We start from the raw sequence: 26,669 nt of genomic DNA, 5'->3' as shown, positions 1-26,669 counted from the left end.
GTATGATACGAAGCCATTTTTCCAAACCGATTCTCTCTGAGCACGCCGCTATGTCTCACAGCCTGACTCCTCTCCTAGGAGGGATGCCTCAATCAGTTACTCGGAAAATTAAAATACATACCCTAATAAACACCTAAGTAGTCAAGTCTGTTTCGTAGAGGGCCTACGCATACTCAATAGACTCTTTGGTAATCAAGTGAAACTTAAATTACATGCTCACTTTACTTTTTTGCACTTTTATTTATGCTCATATGATTATGTAGATTCATGCATATGATTAAATATCTTGATTTCAATTATATTGCAGTTGTGCATGTTTGAAATTGTAATATCATGCTTGTGCTTATTTTGAGGATTATGAATATATGAACTTTACTATTTAATCATTTATCTGCATATTAAATGTAGAATTTTGTATACTGTGATGAATACATGTTATGCAAGCTTAGTGTATTATATATTTGTGTTATCTGTGTGAATATTACTGAGACTCTTCAAAGTCTCATGCTTTCAAAATAAAATGTTTTCAAGGTAACATGTGATTTGAGGAGCGAATGCAGGATGTTGTGAGTGTGCTATGAGAGACTTATGATTTTGAGATCTCCGGAGCTATTTGTCAAATTTTAATTTGATACTTATTTGACTATTTAATTATCTATTTTTAAAAAAATGTTTGAATGGTTTGTTATTTAGTTGAACTATTCAATATTTCAAGTAATTTCTTTGATGGATGGTTGAATGAGAGAGTTTTTTTAAATGTAATGTGTCACACAGGTTTAACAAAAAAGTTAGCATATTAAATTAATTTCAAATCAATATTTTTCTATTGTGTTTACTCACGTAAATAAAGGTACAATGATTTTGTCATTTGGACCCCTTTATCTTGAACTATGTTCTAAGGAGTTATTAAACGCTGATGCATGTGCAGGGTGACTCTTTAGAGCTTAATTCGGTAAAAGAAATGTCAATGATGAAATACTTAAATTAATAAATTTCTTTTATGTAATGGTTCAATCAAATTTATTAATGGTAGTTTCGTACTAGATCTAGTACTAAGAGGCTAAGACACACTCGCGCTTGCACTCAGGTGGGTCGTCTAGTACTTGGTATAATTGAAACGTGTTCATTGGTGAGATCGTTGCATTATTTCATATTAGAAAGGAAAAAGCAAATCAACAATATGTTACCTTAAAAAAAATACTGGTATTTTGGGTTGAAATTTGTAGTGTCGTTGCATTTTTTTGGACCGAACCCTATCTGAGACAATTTCATATCTAGATTTTTTGCAAAATCCTAAATCTCACCCAACTTGTGTGAGATTATGAGATTCACATATAATGAATTTGATTTTCTATTAGTTTTTCTAGATTCATCTACATAACAACCATATCATATCAAAAAATCAGTCAAAAATATCAAACCACTGAGTACTCGACTACTTTCCTCTTCATACTCATCCACTGGTAACTCCTTTGCAGATCCTTGTACGTCTTGGTACTACTCGGGTGGATGGTGTACCTGCTCCTTTGGGCCCTTTATAAGCTCCTTTCGAATTTGTGGGTCACTGGGCACCCATAGCCTGTGTTTAAACCATATGCTTTGGTCTTCTTCCAGATATAGAGTCGACTCATCCTACTTGCATGAATTCAACATTTGTGTAAACTGCAGATCTTTTTTTTTGTTTCTCGATGATCTGATCTATCAGTTTGGTCCTCACTGCTATACTAGATATGCTAATCCTTCCTTGATCTCATAGAAAAAGTTTTCACTCAAAAATATTCTTACTCCACAAGCTAGCCAAAACACTACTCGTTTTATGACTAAGGGCATTTGTTTCTGCATTTGCGTTCTTTGGGTGATAAGCAATGGTAAATTCATAATCTTTAATGAACTCGACTCATCTGCGTTGCCTCATGTTGAGCTCCTTCTGTATAAAAAGGTATTTGAGGCTCGTGTGGTTGGTAAATACCTCAAATTGCTTATTGTACAAGTAGTGCCTCTAAATCTTTAAGGTAAACAACATTACTACCAATTGTAGGTCATGAGTATGGTAGTTTCTCTCATATACCTTCAACTGTCGGAAGGCATAGGCTATCACCTACTCATGCTGCATAAGGACGCCTCTTATTCTTATGCATGAGGCATTTGTATAAACTAGAAACCCTCTATGCCCATACAACATGGTCAAGACTGGGGCTATGGTGAGTTTCTCTATCAGAATCTTGAAACTCTCCTCGCACTTGGCATCCTGTATGACCTTGGTTCCTTTATGTAGCAACTTGGTCATGGGCAAGGCAATCCTTGAAAAGTCATGTATAAAATATTTGTAGTACCCTGCTAAACCTAGAAAACTACGTATCTCACTCACGTTCTTAGGTGGCTCCCAATCCAAAACTATCACCAATTTTAAAGGATCCACAGATACTCTCTACTTTGAGATCACATGGTCCAAGAACATAACTTTCTTGTGCCAAAACTCACACTTAGAGAACTTTGCATATAACTGTTGTTCTCAAAGGGTCTATAACAGTATCCTCAGGTGATCTATATGTTGGTCTAGATCCTCTAAATATACCAAGATATTATCTATGAAGTTGATTACGAAGGAATCCAGATAGGGTATGAAAAACCTATTCATGAGATCTATAAAAGATGTTCGGGCATTCATGAGCCCAAATGACATGACCATGAATTCATAGTGCCCATAATGTGTTCTGAACGCTGTTTTAAGAACATCATCATCCCTCATCCTCAACTGAGGATATTTAAATCGCAGGTCAATCTTGAAAAATACCTTTAAAATACCATTAACTTAGTTAAAAATTAGAATTTTTATGTTCTCAATTAAGGTATTCAATTCAGTAACTCGCATTTTCATATTTACCTTAGTGCTCTAAAGTTGATCGAACAAGTCTTTGATCCTCGATAATGGGTACTTATTCTTTATGGTTGCTTGATTAAGCATCCTATAATCGATACATAACCTCATAGATACACCATTCTTTTTTACAAAGAGAACTGGTGCTCCTCATGGTGAAACACTAGGCTGAATAAATCCTTTATCAAGCGATTTTTGCAACTGCTCCCTCATCTCCTCTAACTTACCTGATGCCATCAAGTAAGAGGCTTTAGATATTGAAGTCATCTCGAGCACCAACTCTATAGCGAAGTCAACTTCTCGAGTAGGAGGTAAACTAGGTAGCTCCTCGAAAAACACATCCTTGAACTTGTTCACCATGTCTAGGTCTCAAGTAGGTCAGTCTAGGCTCTAATAGTGTAACACTACCCAAGAAGGCTTTACAGCCATTCTCGACCAATTTCTATGCCTCCAGGGCTGAGATCAACTTGACCTTCTCCATAGTCTTTCATGCTCTGTACTATAGAACATGTTGATCTAGCTGAACAAGCATGATTCACCTATCATGTCAATCCATACAGGAATAATGCTTGTATAGTCAGTCCATCCCTAAGATGATGTCATACCTAATCATATCCAAAATAATCAGATTGGCAGATAGTTTTTGTCCTATAATCTTGACTTTCATATCAGGTAAATACTTCCGAACGATAGTCCTATCGCGCAAAGTGTATAATTTCAAGAATATAATTCAAGTTTACAGCATATTCATAACCACAAAACTAGGGTGAAACATACTTACAGTGATGGTCAGTTGCTCGACATGCCAAGAGTCAAAAAAATTCTTCTAGCTTAGATACAAAGTTTATAATGCCCAAAATTTTAAACTTAATTTTTAGAAAACAAAATTTATACCCCTAAACACGTTATTTTCCAAAGGATACAATGAAAATCTTATTGGAAACTGATTTAAGCATTAGGTAGGTTACAGTTCGTAAACATACTCACACGACTGAAATTACGTAAACTAACCACACATTAACTTAATGAATTCAAAACAAATTGTCAACTAGTCTCAAATAATCATAGTTTACAATTGAATAAATATTTAATTAAATAAATAAGCAACTAATAAATGTTTCAAGCTAGTATCCCAAAAAGGAGCCCTGGGAAAAATCTGTGACCCTCCCAATGCCACCCCAAGGCTCCTAATCATCACCAACCAGCATCACTTGCTATCTAAAAGTTTATAAAAGTAGAGAGTCAACTTGAACCCTTATTAGAAATATCTCACAGCATAAGCATAGAAAAAATACAACACATATCTCATACTTCTTGTCACGATCCAAAGCATTTATAATATAATAAATTCATGGAACATGAATCAATATTTCACTTAAAGCAATAGGTACACAGGCATTCATAATTAACCAATCTTACCCACAAGAGCACTTGCAACCACACACGTTAGAAATCCAGATCATGGACGAATACATCACCAAGTATGCCATTATTCACAACCAATATACATAATCACATAAACATGCATAAAATACATAACACATATAACAAAGAATACTAGAGTATTTCTGAACACTTAATGCATTGTTACATTGTTTATCTTTCCATACTCATGGGTACACATTCAAGACTTAACTCTCACTCAACAATCATACGAGGTGTTTATTATTTTATGTATTTTAATTTGTTTAAATATTTGACGAGTATGCAAACTTTCACTAGGGCGGTCTATGATCGTGAGAACTTACAATCAATCATGCGAAATCTCAATTTCTAATCTTCAGAGCGATAGACTACCTACCTAGGCTTCTTTGGTAGCCTTGGGTCCCTACGTCTGAGGATGGGAGACCAATGGAGACGCATTTCCTTTTTTAAAGCATTTACCACACTTTTCCTAGTTGTGTATACCACTACCCTCTCCAAGGCAGTTATGGTCTAAATAGGCTACAAGGTGTTCTTTACTTAGGGCTATTTAAGTGCTCCCAACACTAAAGCTCGCTTGACACAATTTCACTTTGTAAACTAAAACACAACACAAGTCATTTGTAGACATTCAAGATTGAGTTGTGATAACTCAACATTGCTCTTTAAGTATATTCAAACTTAGTTATTTGATTTGTATATTGTGATGTTTGATGTACATGTTGTATAACTAAGAACCTAGAAAAAAAATCTAGGGACACCACACAATTGATTTAACCTAAGGGTTTAGATCATAATAGGCTTTTAATAGGTTGGTTTGTAAATGTATCATCATGTAAATGTGAACGTGAATACTTTAGAGGGTTGACACTTACATAGGGGTTTTATTATGGATGCACTCAAAAACCTGGCACAAACCATGAACACGTGTAACACCTCAATTTAAAAAAAAAAGAATTTTAGGTAAAAAAAAATTACACCCCTAAACATGTTATTTTCTAAAGGATACAATGAATGTCTTATTGAAAACCGATTTAAGTATTGGATAGTCTATAGTTCATAAACACACTGACATGACTAGAATTACGTAAACTAACCATGCATTAACTTAATTAATTCAAAACAAATTGTAAACTAGTGTCAAATAATCAGAGTTTACAATTGAATAAAATGTTTAATTAAATAAATAAGCAACTAATAAATGTCTTGAGCTAGTATTTCAAAAAAGAACTTTAGGAAAATTTGTGACCCTCTTGGCACCACCCCAAGCCTCTCGATCATGAATAGCCAACATCACTTGCTACCTAAAAGTTTATAAAAGTAAGGGGGTCAACCTGATCCCCCATAGAAAACATCTCACAACATAGGTATAGAAATAATATAACACATTTCTCAGGCTTTTTGTCACAATCCAAAGCATATAAAATATAATAAATTCATTGCATACGACATATATAACATAAATCAAGATTTCACATAAAGCAATAAGTACACAAACATTCATAATTAACCAATGTTACCTACAAGTAAGAGCACCTGAAACCACACGTTAGAAATCCAGATCATGGACGAATACAACATCAAGTATGCCATTATTCACAACCTATATGCATAATCACAAAAACATGCATGGAATGCATAACACACATAACACATAATACTAAAGTACTTGTGAATACTTTTAATGCATTTTTACATTGTTTCTCTTTTCGTACTCGAGGGTACATACCTAGGACTTAACACTCACTCAACAACCATATGGAGTGTTTATTATTTTATGACTTTTAATTTTTTCAAAGATTCAAAGAGTATGAACTTTCACTAGGGCGGTCTGGGACGATAAGAACCCACAGTGAATCATGCAAAATCTTGATTTCAATTTTACAAAGTGATGGACTACCTACCTAGGCCTTTTTGGTAGCCCATAGTCCCTACATCCCAGGATGGAAGATCCATGAAGATGCATTAGCTCTCCGATAACATTTACAACACTTTTTTTGGCCGTTTGTACTACTACCCTCTCTAAGGTAGTTATGGTATGAATAGGCTATTAGGTATTTTTTTACTTGGAGCTATTTAAGTGCTTCCAGCACTAAGGCTCTCTTAGCTTTGTTTCACTCCATAAACTACAACACAACACAACACATGCCATTTGTAGTCATTCAAGACCGAGCTCGTGATCATACTTTATATGGGTACCCTTTGGCCAACAATGCTTCCTTGAGGCTTAAGTGTGTATGAGCATGTTAAAAATTTATTTATCTTATTGCTCCAAGATTGGGCAAAGGGTTGAAAAAGACTAATGGAGTACAATGCATATGCCCATGTTATTCAATTAAATAACTACATACACACAAACTTAAGTAAATGCCTGGCCGATTTAAATGTATTAGGGCATTCTTTTGGAACTCACTGGTAAATACACCACGAGCTTACTTGATGGGTGACCTAAATATACCAAAAACAAATGTAATATTCACGATTACATCTTTGGTATAGTTTGTATTTTATCATTTTATGCTAATATGATTATGTACTCTTAAGGTGTAATCGGGTTCTCAAAACCCTGCTTTACCCAAAAGAGGTTGATACAGATAACCTCAATGAATCAAATTAAAAAGGAAAGAAATGAACACTCATCCATCATTTGGCTACCTTACAAAAGGTAGATGGTACAAACTTTGTTGGGATGTTATTAAAACATACAACATTTGTTATTATGCTACGAGCGATAATAGCTCGATGAACCTCCGCCCACCATGCTAGGGAACCCCGACTACTCAATCTTTGTCCTAGTCGAGTAGGTCATGTAACTTCTACAAAAGTCGGACACATTCAATTTATCTTAGCATTTAGGGGTTATCTTTTGGTCATTATTTGCCCCTTTAGTAATTCGATTCATGTAGTCATTCGGGGTATTAAAAGACCCATACATAATAAATCCCTAAATGGTCGCGTCTGTCTTGACATATTCAAACTGCGCATACCCACGTGAGGTTAATAAAGATAAACATAAATTCTTTAACTATACAACTTTATGTTTTTCTAATTAGTTGCTTGCGCATGTGCTTAATTATTTTGATGCACTATGCTTGATTTAAATGTGCTTTCAACCCTAGATATTCTTTTGTGAATTATGATAAGGACTTTTTAACTCTAAATAGTTTAGAATCCTAATAGAACTTATACTCCACCTAATTTATACGGAAATGATTAATTAGTAAAAGCCCACAAACTTAGTAAGGTCTAAACCCAATCAAGACATGAATCAAGTTAAAACCCAATTATTTGAAAACAACCCATTTTTTAACCTAAACCCGTTAACCCAAATTAGTCCACAATTTCCAGCCATACTAGACCGAGCCAAAACCAGGACCAAAATCAAATTGGGTAAGGTCTGGGCCAATTTGCTGGACTTGATTAAATACGAGCTACTTAAGACCCAACAGTTTGGACCCGAACCCCTTAACCCACATGGGTCTTCAATTTAGCCATACTGAAACCTGAACCCAGACCTGAATAACGAATTAAATCGGGATAGGTTCAGGCTTAGTTTTTAGACCCGGAAAAGAGTCGGACAAGACCAATTCGGAGCAGGTTACACCAGTCTATATCATCCCAATCGGGTCTAAATTGGATCAAACCCGAAACATTAAACGGCCCAACCCACACCATAGGTAGCTCGGTAGTCGGTACATCACAATCGGATCTATTTGAATGATCCCAAGTCCGATCATTCTCGAGCCGGCGCACACGGTCCTAGTACGAGAAAACCGGAACCACCTTAGCCCATTTTTCAGAAATCCCGCAGATAACGAAAGGGGCCTCCTCTCCCTCACTTCGTTGTCGTCACCTTTCTGGCGAGCGACGTCTCTGGAGCCACCGTAGATGGCCGCACCTCTGCCCTAACCGGCCGGACCCGATGCAGCTCCACCTCCTCCTCTCGAATGGCCCCCCGCGCCTCTCCATCGCCTCCTTTCTCAGCCCTCCTTCCTCCAAACTCACCCTTGCCTCGGCCTCCCGCGGAGGAGACTTGCTCCTCCGGAGAAGAATTCGCTGGAAAAACCCCAGCCTCCACCATATTTTCTTTTCCATTCCGACTGAATCACGGTGCCGCTCAAGGAAGAGCAGAATCTTGGCTAGCGAACAATCCGTGGCGGTCGTCGAGGGATTAGGGAAGGACGGAGATCCCATTGCCGTCGAAGTGGTCGGTATCGGAAGCAGAAGCGACGCTCTCCTTGATTTCTGTTTGGAGTCTCCATTCTTCAGCTCATCTTGGGTGAGATTCTGGTGCGTGATTTTCTCCCTTTTCCTGGTTTACTAGTGCCTTGTTCATCTTAGATTGGCTTGTAAGTGAAACCTTCCTATGGAATTATCTAGAGATTCACTTCACGTAATTTTCAATTTGTTGTTGATTTCAACTTCTCATCCTGCTCTTGTGTGCATCTCGCATTGTATTGATTGGCCGTTGACACCAAGATTATCTTCGATTGACTCAAAACTGTTTCGATTGTTCCCTTGGAAATTAACACTGACATTATGTTCGCCGGGCTCTATGTAGATTGACTAATTCGATTATTGCTTTAGTTCTATGTGATTCTTGTACAGTGTGCTTAAATTAGTGAACGAAGCTAGCAGGGTTTGCACATGAATAAAACCCAATCGGTTTGGGAAGGCTCTTCTGGAGCATGGTGCTTCCGGAGCATGACGGAAGCATGCTTGGGAATCATTCCTCCAGATGCTAGGAATCGGTTGTCATGTTGCTTCTTGATGCTTTGATCCCTACACGTTTCTGTCTCACTTTGACTGATGCTTCATATTTTCTTCCTATTCTCTTCCTGTTCATACCTGTATGCTATCTAAACTTTCCTGCTTCCCAGGTCTTGGCTTTTATTAGACACTCTCTGCATTTGCTTGTGCACCTGCTTTCTCACGATACAAAGACTTACCTTTAATAATTCTTCAGAACTGAATCTGGTGCATACTTCTGCTCCTTGTTAGCTGCTTATTGCTTATACAAAACCTTAGCAGAGGGTGTTTAATAGGATTGTTTTCCTAGAACAAATTTCTCTCTCTAAATTCCACCCTGTATGTGTTGGTTTTTATTATATAAATACTTACTTGAGGGCTTGCATGGATTTATTGCCATAGAAAATCTTTTACATGCTAAGCAATAGAAAGCATCACTTGGCAACTCCTGTGATATTACCATGTGCAGAATATGAAAATAGCTTTGGAACTTCTTTGTTCCTTTTTCCCGTGTAATTTTCTCAAGGTGTGAGGCTCACATGCGAAAGTCTTTACAGGACTATCCATATGGAGACAGAGAAGGTGGAATTACATCAGAAAAACATTGGAAAAGGTAATTCCTTTTCACCCACTTATAGCATCAGCTAAAGGAGTTAGCCTACCTCTATGTATTGCTGTAACTGGTTGGTAATGCTTCATTGCGTTGCTTCTTGCACTATATTTGGTTTTCACATAATAAAATTTTATTGGGTTATCTGTTATGTACTTGTTTTATAACATGGTAAATTGTATTGTTTGTTTATCTGTAAAACAAGTAATGTAGCATACAGTTGGTACTATCTCATCACATGGATTATTGATCAAATATTCTAACTTAGGGGGCTTTTGTTACAGTCCCACTCAAGGGAAGCCTCTTTTCTTTGAAAGGGCCACTTTTAAGGGAAAGTGCTTACCTAGGGAGAGAGGTATGAATCCATTTTGACAGGAAAGCTGCTTTTTCACATTTATTATGTGCGTCTCACCATATATTTCTCATAGACATGTTTGTAACCCCTATTTCCTATGAAAGAGAGTCTCTTTCATAAGAAGGGGCATGAAACAAATGCCCCCTTAGAGACTTACAATCAAACATTGATGAACGATATAGGAAACTGTTTAGCAGCAACCAAGAGAAGAAGAAACTCAGGAAGAAGAGAGAGTGAGAAGAAGAAAGCCTTTAGCCAAAACATCATTACATTGCAAATGAGGGAAAGAATACAATAAAAGGGGATTGTCCATAGGCAAGGGGATTTGTACTACTTATACTGGTTGAACACATACGACTAGAGAGAGGCAGAAACTAGCCTAGCAGTAGCAGTCATGAATGCATTTGTTCTGTGGCATAAGAGATTGGGGCATATTGAGTTCAAGATTACGACATTTAGTATCTTTGGATTGTCTTGATAAGGTTAAGATAGTTGTGTCAAGTCATGTTCAAAGTTGTGAGAGTTATAGATTGACAAAGAGTCATGTCTTGCCATTCGGGTCTAGAGATAGGGAGTATGATAGTCCTAATCTTGTACATTCGGATGTGTGGGGCCCATTTCTAATTTTGTCAAAGTTTGGCTCTGTCTATTTTGTTACTTTTATTGTTGATTATAGAAGATGTAGTTGGTTATTCGTTATGAAAAATTGAAGTGAGTTTTTTGATATCTTTAAGAGATTCTATGCTATGGTTGAAACTCAATTTGCTACCAAAATCAAGATTCTTCGTTCTCACTCTAGGGGTGAATATGTTAGTCACATGTTTGAAAGTTTCTTGTAGAAAAAAGGAGTAAAACATTAGAAATCTCATCCTTACACTCTAGAGCAAAATGGGGTTATAGAAAGGGAGAATAAACATATTTTGGAGACCACTAGAGCCCAACTCTTTGAAGGATTTGTTCCTAGAGATTATTGGGCAAATGAAATTTCTATGCCATCCAATGTTCTCAAGGGTATAACTCCTTTCGAGAAATTGTATGGTGCTACACCAAATTAAAAAATGATGAAAGTATTTGGATGTACATGTTTTATGTTTTTGCCTAATAGATATAAAGATAAACTTTCTCCTAGAGCTGTGAAATGTTGTTTCTTGGGTTTTATTAATGGGCAAAAAAGATACAAATGTTATGATCAAATTGAAAGGCAAGTTTGGATCTCTAGGAATGTTGTTTTTCATGAAGACACATTCTATTTTGCGCAGTCTAAGAGTGAGGAAGGAGATAAGATTGATTACTCATTTTTTGTACCGTTATCGAGTGGAAGTGACAAGAATGTTGAGGTTTAAGGGGAGCAAGTAAATATCAAAGAGAATAGGTTTGGACAAACCTATTCTCGAAGAAATAAGGATGTCATTGAGATTCTATTTTTGAACCAATTTGAAGTGGAGGAAGAGAACCTAGAGGCCAATTCTGATCCTCTTCTCCTGCTAAGCTTGAACATACAATTGTGGGGCCCTCCTCTTTGCTATCTCCTTTGTCTTTATCCTCTCCTTTGTAGGTACATAAGAGCTCTAGAGTTCCTATTCCTCATTGTTTTATTTTGTATGTCTTTTTCTCCCAAACATCATGCATTTTTACCTTTAATCCATTCCTATGTTGAGCCCAGTTCTTATGAAAAAGTTGCTCCTAAGGAGTAGATTGAGCGACACAAGGCAATATTGGTGACAAAGTGACAAAGGGCTATAGCAGACTCTTTGAGATTGACTTTGCTGAGACATTTACGTTTGTAGCCCATATGACAACCATAAGGCTTTTACTTGCAATTATTGCGGTTAGGCAATGAGAGCTATGAAAATTAGATGTGAAGAGTGCATTATTAAATGGAGACTTAGAGGAGGATGTTTATATGGAGTTACCTCCCTTATTCAGATCCTCAAGGCAGAGTGTGGAACCTGTGTGATTTGAAAAATTCAACATTGTTGTCAGATCTCTTAGTTTTGAGCAGAGTTATCATAACCCTTCTTTGTTTGTGTCATCATCTCCTCAAGGCAAGTGCATATTACTTGTCACGATTCAATGTGACCCTAGGTGTGATAGATACATTAAAAAAAGAAATTTAAAGTTTTGTCCCATATATAAAGCTTTAATGTTTGAAATGTTATGCATTAAATGTTTTGAGCCACGTACATTCTTTTACTATTTTTAAAAAGCTTTGTCATAAAAAGTTGAGCCATTACATTCTTTTATACATTTTATAAAGCTTTGTCATAAATGCATTAATAGAAAAAGTGAAAACTGCATTGAAATAAATTTCTTTATTAAATGAGGAGAACTGAGTAGCTTGGATTCTGTATTAAATGTACTTTTGTATTAAATGGGGAGAACCTAGTAGGTCAAACTTTTGTATTAAATGCATTAATAAAAAGAGTGAAAATTGCATTAGAATGGACTTTTGTATTTAATGTATATAAATCCAAATCTGATTAAGCAATACCCGATTAAAATATGATTAAGCAATACTTCTAAATTTTTTATTGTTTCTGGTGAAAAACAGATTTTTTTATTGGGAGCTTGCTTTATGCATAAGTTTTATATATGCATATATTAAAATACTAAAAACATTATATATACATACCCTCCTGCACCCAAGTTTTTTTTAAAGTGCCACATCGCCGCAACCACACCCGTACCCGCACCCACTCCTATGTGACATCGGAATAAGTCCATGGTTTGTTCCATGCCATGTGTTTAGTGTCAAGTCTGGAAGAGCCATGAGCTCCCTTTTGGTGTTTCTAATAAAAGAGCTTCATTTCTTCTTGAGTTAATACATTTTGATGTTTGGGGTGCTCCACCCATGATGTCCTTATCTAAATCTTGTCTCTATGTAGTATTTGTTGATGACCTTTCTCGTTATACTTGGATCTATTTTTTGAAAACCAAAGACCAAGTATTATCCGTTTTTCAAAAGTTCAAAACTCTTGCCGAAAATCAGTTTTTCCATAAAATATTGTGTTTTCGTAGTGATGGTGGTGCTGAATATGTGTCCTTGGCCTTTTCCAATTACCTAGATGATCATGGAATCAAACATAAGTTATATTGTCCATGAACTTCTCAGCAAAATGGGGTAGTTTAGCGAAAGCACCAACACATTTCCGAAACAACACTCACACTTATGGAAGAATCCAAGATTCAGCTAAGCCTATGGACTGAGGCCTTCCACACAACTGCCTTTTTGATTAACCGCTTGCCTCTTACTCCCCTTGGATGCTTTTGAAAAGAAGTCGTTTTTGGGTCTTGAACCTAAGTCGGGTCTGTGCATGATCATACCCGATTTCTGTACTGGATCAGATCCAGATCCAAATGATGAGTCTGTTGTAATTATGTATATTGTTAGAGGTCGGATAGTTTAGTACCCTAAAATTATGTATTAGTTATATACTCAATCTCTAATACAATGAAAACACGCTGAAACCATTTGACGTGTTTTGCAGCCTCTTCTTTAATTTTCGTTTTCTTCTTTCCTGCACAGGTGAATGTGGAGGTCTTCACGTTTTAACATGGTATCAGAGCAGTGTTGAAAGCTGGGCCTGAAATTGCTTTCCAGAAGGAATGTCCAAGGAGATAATCTGAGTTCTTCAAGTCAGGAAAAATATCTCTATCCAACCCGATTTTTGCGTGCATCTTCTTCCCCTTCTCTTTCTATTCTATTTCGGTTCTGGTAAGAACCCGATTTCTGGGTACGTCTCCTCCCTCATTTTTTTTCATCTTGGATTCAGTAAGAACCCTTTCAGCGTGCATCCTCTTCTTTTTCTTTTCTGTTTCGGTTCGGGTAACAACCCTAACGTCTCCCCTTTCTGTTTATCTTCTTCTCTTCTCGTTTTGACGTCAACGTGTCCTTATCTTCTTCAGATCTGATTCTGTCATAATCAGTTAACTGATCCCAGAGGCGATTCTCGTTTTTGGATACCTCGATCTGCATATTCAGTCGTTAAGATTAATGCTCGTGGTATTTCTTGTTTTCGAATTATTAATACCCTTGGTTCATAATTTATCAGATCTGGAACCACTTCTGCGTTGATATTCATTATTGAGCTGTTTAAGTCTGAATACTATACACTCTGAGATCAATATTGTGCTGCCTCAGTTTGCAAGATCCTGTTTCACGTTTTCACATTGACACTGATTCTTTTTTTGATATTCAGGTCTTGTTTTGAAAACTGTTTAATCAGATACTTTTTTGATCATACTCGAATATAATACATCTGCCTAAATATATATAAAAAAAGGGCAGGATATTCGAGTGACTGAATTTCTGTTCGATTCAGACTTTTCCTTTTTCTTTCTCTTCTTTCTACTATCTTTACAAATGGACTCACCCTTCCCACAGTCAGGCCTTTCCTCTAACTTTCTTAGCCAATTGGTCTCTGAAAAGCTGAATAATTCCAACTTCTTGACTTGGAAAAGGCAGATTGTTCCTTTTATAAGGAGCCAGGATCTCTTTGGTCATCTGGATGGATCAGTCTCAACCCCTCCAGAATTCACCTCGCAGGAAAATACAGACGATAAAGGGATACAATCCATTGTTCTTCTAAAAAATCCAGATTATGTTGCTTGGATGAAAAGAGATCAAACATTAGTGGCATACATCACCTCAACACTCTCACAGGAAGTTCTTGTTGCCATTTTTGATGATTGTTCAGCCAAAGAGCTGTGGGACAAGTTAGTTCAGACATATTTGCAGATCTCTGAAGCAAGAATTGTGTTTCTCAAGCGAGAATTTTAAATGATGAAGAAAGATTCAATGTCTATTATGGAGTACCTGAATAAAATGAAAGGCATTACAAATCAACTGGCTATTGTGGGATGTGTCGTCAGTGATAAAGACAAAGTGCAACAGACCTTGAGTGGATTGGGGCCAGACTATCATGTTCTGGTGACATCTTTGTTGTGTCTCCAAGAGCTTCCAAAATTTGAAGATCTTCATGCAAAGCTACTACAGTATGAAATGACCCTGAAAGGGTTTTCTGAGGACACCCATGTTCATTCAGGAACTCAAGATGTGCTGGCCACAAGACTGACTTATGGTAGAGGCAGAGGAGGAAATTCTTTTCGAGGAAAGGGAGGACAAGGGAGAAATGTCTTTGGTGGTCGTGGTATACTTCCAACGCCCAATATACAGGGGGACAGAGGCCTATTCCTACATGCTTCCTATGCAATAAGAAATGGCATATTAAGGCAAATTGTTGGTTCAACCCTTAAAATAAGGGAAAAATTCCACAAACAGAGGATAAGAAGGACGAAGAAGTAAAACAGTTGCTATTGGCAGCCTTAGCAAGCTTAAATATGAAACAAAATGATAAAGGCATTTGGTACGTCGATTCCGGAGCAACGACACATGTCTCAGGTGATGCGGGTAAACTCTTGAATCTTACTCCTTATGTTGGTAAGAATAACATAGTCACATGAGATGGTTCTCATCACTCCATCTCACATGTTGGAAATCCCATTATACCCATGCCCAAGTCTCCTCTTAATCTTTCAAATGTTATTCATGCACCTAATATCCAGAAGAACATTGTTTCTGTCTCAAAACTTGTTGATGATGTTAATGTCTCAGTTGAATTTACTCCCTCTTCTGCTTATGTCAAGGATCTTCGCACGAGGGAGACATTCGCTGAGGGAAAGAGACAAGGCAACATGTACATCTTCCAAGAAGATCCCTCCTTTTCTGTTCATTCTGCTGATTCACCCTTGAAGCCTCGTCAACATTCATCTTTTGTTCCTTCTAAATATGTGTTTGCCATTTCTGAATGTAATAAGCCAACTCTTTGGTATAGTCGTTTGGGTCATTGTGGTCGTCATTTTATTGAAAAACTTGTCTTAAATAATTTCATTCCTAAGTCCAGTCTGGGTTCAGAAGCCAGTGATATAAAGTGTCGTAGTTGTCATTTATGTAAGAGTCATGTTTTGTCTTTCAATTCAATTAATAAGAGAGCTTCAAGGCCTTTTGAGATCATATGTTCTGATGTCTGGGGTCCTGCCCAATTGCTTCTATTTCTAGTAGCAAATATTACCTCATTTTCATTGATAGTTATTCACATTATACTTAGATATTCTTTATGAAACACAAATCAGAAGTTTTTGGATTGTTTCAAAATTTTCATTCCTTTGTCAAAAATCATTTCTCTATCAACATTCTCAATTTCCAATGTGATGGAGAAGGTGAATTCTCTTCCAGTGATTTTGTTAGTTTCTTTCAACATAATGGGATAAAGAGAAGAGTGCCTTGCCCACATACACCTCAGCAAAATGGAATTACGGAGAGAAAGCATCGACATATTGTTGAGAGTGCAATGAGCATGATGCACGACACTAATTTACCTATCACTCTATGGACAGAAGCTTTCTACTCCACAGTCCATGTGATAAATTGATTGCCCATGACCATTTTAGAAAATAAGTCACAAATTTTCTCTCTATTTGGGATACACCCTGACTATCATGAATTACGTGTGTTTGGATGTGTTTGCTATGTTCACGTTGACAATTCATTGAGAAATAAGTTTCAGGACAGAGCATTGAAGTGCAGGTTTGTGGGATATGCTTAAGACTATAAGGGGTATGGGTGTTATGATCCATTGAGCAAACACGTCAAAATATCGAGGAATGTCGTTTTTGATGAGATGAACTTTGACGATTAGCCCGTTAATCCAAGTTTTCATATTGCTAGTTCAAGTCCCAGTGTTGAGGTGTCCGATCCATGCTTAAATTCAGAACTCTTCTCCAATGCTAGAGAAGATTGTCCTACACATTGTAGCCAGAAGGAGATATGTCACGAGTCATCAAATGTATCCCAACCAGAAGAGGTTACCACACAAAACTTGGAGCCAGTAAGGTATAAGGGTGTTGTATACACCCGACAAGAGAAAAAGCAAGAGCCCTCATCCATTTCTTGTGATAGCGATTTTGGTACTTCTACTTCCGCTCCACAGATGTTGGACATCAGAAGATCCACCCGGACCCGACACCCACTTGACAGGTGGGTAAGTTATAAAAATTTTTCATTGGATTTTCAACTGTTCCTAACATCCATAAATAAAGAGGATGAGCCTCTCACATTTTATCAAGCTGCAAATTCTAGAAGATGGATCAAAGCAATAAATGAAGAAATGGAAGCTTTACATGAATGTGTTACATGGGAAGTTGTGCCTAGACCATTGGATAGAAATGTAGTTGGGTCAAAATGGGTGTACAAGATAAAATATAAACCAGATGGGAGCATTGAAAGGTATAAAGCTAGACTTGTAGCCAAAGGATTCACACAAGAACAAGAACAAGATTTTGATGAAACTTTCAGTCCAGTTGTTAAGATGAGAACCATTTGTATTGTGTTGGGTCTAGCCATTGAACATAGATGGACGTTGAGCCAGTTAGATGTAAAAAATGCATTTTTACATGGAGACCTAAAAGAGAAAGTCTATATGGAACAACCCACCGAGTATGGAGAACAAGATGCCAATCACTATGTATGCAAGTTAAAAAGAGCTCTCTATGGATTAAAACAAGCTTCTCGGTCCTGGTTCGAGAGTTTTTCGTTGGAAATACAGAAGCACGATTTCTCTTAGTCTCTTATAGATCACTCATTATTCATCTACAATGAACGAGATGCAACCACTCTTCTGTTAATATACGTCGATGATATTATTATCACAGGGAACTACAGAAGCCATATTAAGGAAGTAAAGAAGCTATTAAATCAGAGATTCAAAATGAAAGATCTCGGTGATCTGCGATATTTTCTTGGGGTGGAAGTTGATAAAACCTGTGATACACTTACTCTTACTCAACACAAATACACGATGGATATTCTTAGTAGGGCATGCATGAAAGATTGTAAGCCATTGGCAACTCCAAGCATCGTCCATCAAAAATTGAGTTCTAAAGAAGGGGATTTATATGAAGATCCCACTAGATATCGTAGCATCGTGGGCATGTTACAATATCTGACTTTTACTAGACCCGACATAGTCTATTCGGTAAATCAAGTATCTCAGTTTATGCATGAACCTCATACATCGCACATGGAGGCAGTTAAGCGAATACTTCGTTATCTAAAGGGTATAGTTGGTGATGGGCTGGTATACTGGAAAAGTGAATTAAATAAAGGTGGCCATGAAATCATTATCTATGCTGATGCTGATTGGGCGGATGACCCAGATGAACGACAGTCAGTATCTTGTTATTGTAGTTTCATTGGATCGAACATGGTCTCTTGGAGTAGTAGAAAGCAAAAGACAGTTGCTAGGTCGAGTACAGTGGCTGAATACAGATCGATGGCTGCTGCCACTACTGAAGCTATGTGGATAAGACATCTCCTAACAGAGATGGGAGAACCGATTGTTCGATCACTTCTGTTGTGTGATAATCAAAGTGCCATCAATATGTCCTTTAACCCCATCTATCATAGTCGAGCAAATCATATTGAGATAGATCAACATTTCATCAGGAAAAAGGTTGAAGAAAATGAGATTGAGCCTATGTTTGTGCGAACTGAAGAGCAAGTTGCAGATATATTCACCAAAGGACTGACAAAGGACAAATTCTGGTTTCTAAAAAGCAAGTTGTTCATGGTCCAGGACCATGCACAACTTTAGAGAGGCTGAAAAGAAGTCGTTTCTGGGTCTTGAACCCAAGTCGAGTTTGTGCATGATCAGACCCGATTTCTGTACTGGATCGGATCCAGATCCAAATAATGAAAGTCTGTTGTAATTATGTATATTGTTAGAGGGTAGTTTAGTACCCTAAAATTATGTATTAGTTATATACTCAATCTCTAATACAATGAAAACACGCTGGAACCATTTGACGTGTTTTGCAGCCTCTTCTTCAATTTTCGTTTTCTTCTTTTCTGCACAGGTGAATGTGGAGGTCTTCACGTTTTAACAACTTTTTCCCTTATTTTATGCTCCACGGACAACAACCCGATTACTCTCTTCTATGTTTATTTGAGAGTAGATGTTTTGTATATGTGCATAATTCCTTACGTGATAAATTTTCACCTAAGGTGCAACTATGTAGATTTGTTGGATATGATGATGTATATAAAGGGTATCGATGCTTTAATCTTATCACTGGTAAATTGATTGTTTTGAGGTATGTTACTTTTCATGAAAATGAGTTTGATGTTGCCAGAAATTTCAACAACCTGTTAAATTATGTACATAATCATGTAATGTAATATATATTTTATATATATATGGTAATACATATACATATATTAATATATATGTATATGTATCTACTTATTATATATATAAAATATATATATTTCTATTTGTTTAGCCGTGGGGGTAGTTTAATCTTTTCCACTATTTTATGCACATTCACTTTATGAATGTGTTTGTAATTTATTTTTAGTTTTTCTTTTTCTTTTATTTTTATTTCTTTTATTTTGTACCTAAAGGTACCTTGGGGGCCCCACTCAAATAGACGTTGGGCCCCTCCAACGGTCACATTTGTGACCGTTGGAGGGGCTCCAACGTCTATGAGTGGAGGCCCTCCAAGGCTCCTTTAGTGTGGTTATAAATAGGGGCTCTCCCCTTTGTATTCCTTCATGGCTTTGAGTCAAAGCCCAAGTGCTCAATAAATTGATTCCATTATTTTTATGCCTTTGCGCATTTGTGAGTTATTTGTGAGTTGTGCTTTTGTGCACAAGTGTTCTAAAGTGTTCTTATTATGCATTCATGGCGGGTTTATTATCAAGAATATTAAGGTCTTGATCTTAGTATCTTATTGGAGATACTTTTACATGGTATCAGAGCCTCGTTGAAGAAGGAGGATCGTGCATCCCGCCACTTGTGAAGTACCTCGAAAATCGTGCCCTCAAGTAAGTGAAGTTTTGGAGTAAATCATCAACTTCGGGCAATATTTTAGAAGCAACTTTTGTCAAGAAAAGTTTGAAAAACTTTTAAGGTACGCTTTATTTTCTATCATCTTACCTCTCTAATGGGTGAAAAAGACTCCCACTTCTCCCTTGGGTTTAAACTTAGTGGTTCGAACTACCATGTTTGGGCCGGCAATATGGAAGCCCACATCAAGGGGAAAGGCCTTTGGGGATACGTTCAAGGTTCCATATCGGAACCCGAACCCAAACTTTCTATCATAGAGAAAGGGGATATTAAGATTCTTGAAGGTGAAGATAGACAAAAGGCCCTAGAAGAATATTCAAAAAAGCATGATGAGTGGGAAATGAAGAACTTCAAAATTTTATCTTGGATTTTTTCATCCGTTGAAACCAAGATCAATGCCCACATCATTAATTTTAAAAGGGCCTCCGAAGCTTGATTGTACCTTGAAAAAATGTATACTTCAAGGGACTTATCTCACAAATATTATCTCCAAAAGAAGACTTTGACCCTTCAACAAAATGATTTGTCTATTCGGGAATATTTTGCCGAACTATCATCTATTTGGGACGAGCTTGCTATGCTCGAACCAAAATGGAGCAGAGAAGCTATTGAATTAAGACACAAGCAACTAGAGGAAGATCGATTCTTCAACTTCCTAAATGGTCTTAGACCCGAATTTGAGCAAATTCGGTCATCTCTCCTATCCGCTTTCACATCTCCCTCTATTGAAGATGTCATCACCAAGCTAAGTGGTGAGGAAACACGTATGGGGATTAGTAGAAATAACCCAAGTATCCTTGCTACACCTTGTCAGAGTGATTATGAAGTGGTTAATGCCGTGTCAAGACCCAGAAATAATTTGAAAACCTACAAACCACCCCATTTCAAGAATCAAGGGCAAGGAGGAAATGATCGATATGGCAAGACAGACTATAGCAAATTAACTTGTCATTTTTGTAAAGAACCGGGGCATATCAAACCCCTTTGTCCCAAATGGAAGAAATTTCTTGCCGCGGCTTTAGCATCCCAATCAGAGGAACGACCTTCGTCATCAAATGAGTCTCTTTCGCTTTAACAAATTATGGATGCTCTTCAACCTATTCTCAAAGGAGGCATTTCTGGAGCCGCTATGTCATCCTCATCCTCTCTCGGTAAGACATCTTGGCTCCTTGATTCCGGTGCTTCATTTCATATGACTCCAAGTCCTTGTTTTCTTTCTGATTATTCTAAAAATTTTCTTCCATCTTTTGTCTCAACGGCGGATGGAACACCTCTTGAAATTAAAGGAATGGGCAATTTTGAAAAACAAGACTTCTTTATCCCAAAAAATCGTCTTATACCAAAACTAAACTTAAACTTACTTTCCGTTTCTCAACTCTCGGACCATGGTTGCGATATAAAGTTTTCTTCTGATAAATGTTGGATACATGATCGCCAGTTCGGGAAGTTGATTGGGGAAGGCTCTAGGAGAGGAGACCTCTACTATGTTGATTTTCTTAAAATTCCCAAGAATCAATTTTGTAATGTTGCTCAAAACAAAGATATTCATGTATGGCATAAGAGATTGGGTCATCCCAACATTGTTAAAATCTCTTATTTGCCTTTTATTAAGCATCTTTGTAATGAAAATTTTGTTTGTAATGAATGTATTCTTGGAAAAATGAGAAGTCTTCCTTTTCCTCAAAGATCCATGTTTACAACAAGACCTTTTGAAATTGTTCACTCCGATGTATGGGGTCCGGCTCCGATAATATCTAAAGGAGGTTTCTCATACTATGTTATCTTTGTGGACGATTTCACTAGGTTTAGTTGGATATATTTTCTTAAACATAAACATGAAGTTTTCTCAATTTTTAAAACATTTCATATGATGGTTTTAAATCAATTCAATGAAAATTTAAAAATTCTTAGAACCGATTCGGGTGGAGAATATCTTTCCAATGAATTTAAAAGTTATCTTGAAAATTATGGAATTCTTTATCAAAAGTCTTGTCCTAAAACCCCCCAACAAAATGGGTTGGCGGAACGAAAACATAGGCACATTATTGAAACAAAACGAACTTTGCTCATTTCACAAAATATTCCGAAAAAACTTTGGGCTGAGGCAACCCTTACATCTGTCTATCTCATAAATAGACTTCCATCTAAAAACTTGAACAAGATTTCCCCATTTGAAAAATTATACGAAAAGGAACCTGATTACAGCAGGTTAAGGGTTTTTGGATGCAAATGTTTTGTCCTTACTGATAAAAATGACAAACTCTCTCCTAAGGCCATTCCGTGTGCCTTTCTTGGTTATTCTGAAACTCAAAAAGGCTTTCGCTGTTATGATATTAAAAGTGATAAACTTTATGTTTCCAGAAATGTAAGCTTCTTGGAAAATATTAGTGGTTTCGAAAAACTTGAAACTAATAACGAGAATATTGACTATTCATTTCTGTTTGATTTATTGACTGATGATGATGATACTAGTGATGATGAATCAAATCAAAATAATTTAAGTAATAATGAAACCCATTCTGAGTCCTCAACACTTCGTCAACATATCAGTGAAGAACCACATAGAGATCCCATAACCTACTCTCATAGAGATAGGAATACTTTCAGAAGTGCCCTCGAAAGATATGATAATGAGTCTACACCTTCAAGTGAAGAAAGCCTTCGTAGGACCGAAAGACTAAGAAGACCTCCTTCTAGGTTCATCTCATACGAGTCCTTTTCGCCTAAATATAGAGCCTGTCTAAGCGCCATTCACTCTTACATAGAACCTAGGAACTTCGAGGAAGCACGAAATTGTCCGGAATGGATAGTTGCTATGAATAATGAACTTGAAGCTCTAAAGAAAGCAAAGACATGGGAGTTTCAAGACCTCCCTAAAGACAAGAAAGCAATAGGGTGTAGATGGGTGTTTAAAGTCAAGACTAAGAGTGATGGGTCCCTTGAGAGATATAAGGCCCACTTAGTTGCTAAAGGATATGGTCAAAAATATGGGATTGATTATGAGGAGACCTTTGCCCCGGTAGCTCGGATGGTCACTGTCCGATGTCTTATAACCGTTGCCTCAATCAATAAATGGAACATCTATCAGATGGATGTTAAGAATGCTTTTTTAAACGGAGATCTAAACGAAGAAGTATATATGGATGCTCCTCCTGGAATGGAATTTCCTAAAGGAAAAGTGCTTCGCCTTCGGAAAACACTTTATGGTTTAAAACAAGCTCCCAAGGCTTGGTATGATAGGTTTAACTTCGTAATGTTAGATAATGGTTTTTCATCCTGCTTTACTGATACTGCTTTGTTTGTTAGAAAATCTAATGCAGGGATTGTTATTCTGCTACTATATGTGGATGGCATGCTTATAACTGTGAGCGATTCTAACGGGATTAAAAACATAAAATCCATTTTAAAGGATAAGTTTGAAATGTCTGACTTGGGTTTCTTAACTTATTTTTTGGGTATTGAGGTTGCATACTCTCATAGAGGATATTTTTTGTCTCAAACTAAGCTGGCATCTGAAATTATTGACCGGTCTGGTATTACGGACGATAAAATTTGTGAAACTCCTGCTATAGTAGGAGCTAAAATGAAGATTGATGATAGTGTTCCTCTCTCCGATCCTACTCCCTACAGGCAGCTTGTAGGATCGTTGATGTATCTAAGTATCACCAGACCAGATATCTCACATGCGGTGCATACGGCAAGTCAGTTTCAGCATGCACCAACTTCTGTTCACATGGGTGCTATCTTACGTGTCGTGAGATACCTAAAGCACACTATTAATAAGGGAGTTTTTCTGTCTTCCTCTTCTGAGTTAAAATTAATTGCTTATACTGACTCTGATTGGGGAGGTGACCCAAATAACCGTCACTCCACCACTGGTTTTTGTGTATTCTTAGGAGACTCATTGATCTCATGGAGATGCAAGAAGCAACAAAAGGTGTCTCTTTCATCAACTGAAGCTGAATATCGTGCCATGACGACTACTACCATGGAAATTGTTTGGATTCATCAGTTGCTGAAAGACATGGGAATCACAATTGAAGGGCCCACCAAGCTATGCTGTGACAACAAAAGTGCAATTTATATTGCTAAAAATCACACCTTTCATGAGCGGACCAAACATATCGAGATGGATTGTCACTATGTTCGGGAGGCGTACCTCCAAGGAATCATTGACCTTCCATATGTCACGTCCGAGTATCAGTTGGCAGATTTCTTCACTAAAGCCTTGTGTGCTCCGCGTTTCAACTTCCTTCTTAGCAAACTCTCGGTCATCTTGCCCTAAGTTTGAGGGGGGGTGTTAAATTATGTACATAATCATGTAATGTAATATATATTTTATATATATATGGTAATACATATACATATATTAATATATATGTATATGTATCTACTTATTATATATATAAAATATATATATTTCTATTTGTTTAGCCGTAGGGGTAGTTTAGTCTTTTCCTCTATTTTACGCACATTCACTTTATGAATGTGTTTGTAATTTATTTTTAGTTTTTCTTTTTCTTTTATTTTTATTTCTTTTATTTTGTACCTAAAGGTACCTTGGGGGCCCCACTCAAATAGACGTTGGGCCCCTCCAACGGTCACATTTGTGACCGTTGGAGGGGCTCCAACGTCTATGAGTGGAGCCCCTCCAAGGCTCCTTTAGTGTGGTTATAAATAGGGGCTCTCCCCTTTGTATTCCTTCATGGCTTTGAGTCAAAGCCCAAGTGCTCAATAAATTGATTCCATTATTTTTATGCCTTTGCGCATTTGTGAGTTATTTGTGAGTTGTGCTTTTGTGCACAAGTGTTCTAAAGTGTTCTTATTGTGCATTGGTGGCGGGTTTATTATCAAGAATATTAAGGTCTTGATCTTAGTATCTTATTGGAGATACTTTTACATGGTATCAGAGCTTCGTTGAAGAAGGAGGATCGTGCGTCCCGCCACTTGTGAAGTACTTCGAAAATCGTGCCCTCAAGTAAGTGAAGTTTTGGAGTAAATCATCTACTTCGGGCAATATTTTAGAAGCAACTTTTGTCAAGAAAAGTTTGAAAAACTTTTAAGGTACGCTTTATTTTCTATCATCTTACCTCTCTAATGGGTGAAAAAGACTCCCACTTCTCCCTTGGGTTTAAACTTAGTGGTTCGAACTACCATGTTTGGGCCGACAATATGGAAGCCCACATCAAGGGGAAAGGCCTTTGGGGATACGTTCAAAGTTCCATATCGGAACCCGAACCCAAACTTTCTATCATAGAGAAAGGGGATATTAAGATTCTTGAAGGTGAAGATAGACAAAAGGCTTTTGCCAACCCCTTCTCGTATGGCTCTTCCGTAAGGTTGAATGAAACCAACTATGCCATGTGGTCCAGAACTTTTATGATGTCGGTATCTGGACATCGTCGCAAACATATTCTGTTGGAAGGCGAACCCACTGAGAAATTTGGAAAATATGTTACTTGGGATGAAGATAATGACATAGTTATGTCATGGATCATGAATAGTGTCGAACCCCATATTGCAGATGGATTGATCTACTATAATACAGCCAAACTGATGTGGGACAACAGTGAAAAATCTGGACATTTAGAAGATCGTTGCTGGGATAAGCATGGCCGTCCAACCTCCTCTTCATCAAAGCCATATGCTCCTAAAGCAAATGTTACTACTCTCGAGGCAACAAAGGCACATGAAAATATCTCTGCAAGTGACAGTAGTATCACCCTCAGTCGTGCTGAATATGATGAGCTGATAGCTCTTCGTCCTTTGAGTTCCACCTCTTCTGTAGCTGGGGTTGCCTATTCAACTGGAAATCCTCTTCATCCGACTCACAGTAAGTGGATTATTGATTCTGGTGCATCCAGACATTTGTGTGGAAATTCACTTGTTTTTTCAGATCTAAAGGATATTAAGGCTCAGCTTGGAGTCTCATTAGCCGATGGGAGCACCTCCCCGGTTGTTGGTCAGGGAAATATTTCTATATTCTCCTCATTACAGTTGAAAAAATGCTCTTCATGCTCCAAAATTTCCTCAAAGTTTACTCTCTGTTAGTTGCCTTATAAAAGAACAAAACTGTAGAGTAATATTTGATCCAATGGGTTGTCATTTTCAAGATTTGCTGACGGGGAAGAAGATTGGTGGAGGCTATGAAGAAAATGGAATTTACTACCTACATCATCCAATGGGTACCGTTCATGATGCTGTGGAACATTCATTCAGTCCTGTTCAGTGGCATCGTCGTCTTGGTCATCCTTCATTGTCAAAGCTCCGTTCAATCTTTCCTCAGATTCCTTCCACCACATCATTTCAGTGTGAAGCATGTCAGTTGGGCAAGCATCATCGAAGTTCATTCCCTTCGAGTCAGAGTCAGTCTAGTAATAAAGTTTTTGAACTTCTTCATGCAGATGTATGGGGTCCTAGTAAGATTCCTACTAGGACTCAGTGTCGTTATTATCTTGTTATTGTTGATGATTTCTCTAAGTTATCATGGGTATTTTTAATAAAAGAACGATCTGAAGTTCCTAGTCTTATCAAATCCCTAATTCTTGAAATAAAAACTCAGTTTGAATCTATTCTCAAGATTGTTCGCATTGATAATGCTCTCGAGTTTAAATCAAAAAGTCTGTTACAATTTTTACCAAGATCATGGCATCCAACCCCAAACTTCCTGTGCCTATTCATCTCAACAAAATGGGGTGGCTGAGCGAAAACATCGGCACCTCCTTGATGTTGCCAGGACCATTATGATTC

General features: G+C 37.3%; 1 protein-coding gene across 2 annotated transcripts in view; it reads left to right on the top strand.

Annotated features, from left to right (window-relative positions):
• Positions 1-8,104: 8,104 nt before the first annotated feature.
• Positions 8,105-26,669, top strand: part of ARC3 (GTP binding protein) — a 181,378-nt gene continuing 162,813 nt past the window's right edge. For both annotated transcript variants that reach the window (XM_090008728.1, XM_090008727.1), the window contains exons 1-2: positions 8,105-8,590; positions 9,607-9,662. In XM_090008728.1, the coding sequence (XP_089864854.1) occupies positions 8,223-8,590; positions 9,607-9,662 (424 nt within the window). In that variant the 5' untranslated portion in view covers positions 8,105-8,222. The remainder of the gene's footprint in view (positions 8,591-9,606; positions 9,663-26,669) is intronic.

This window comes from Nuphar pumila, chromosome 6 (assembly GCF_984573655.1).
Source record: "Nuphar pumila chromosome 6, dmNupPumi1.hap1.1, whole genome shotgun sequence".
Taxonomy (NCBI): domain Eukaryota; kingdom Viridiplantae; phylum Streptophyta; class Magnoliopsida; order Nymphaeales; family Nymphaeaceae; genus Nuphar; species Nuphar pumila.
Note: the sequence above shows the minus strand (reverse complement) of the source record. Positions and strands in the feature narration are given on the sequence as shown.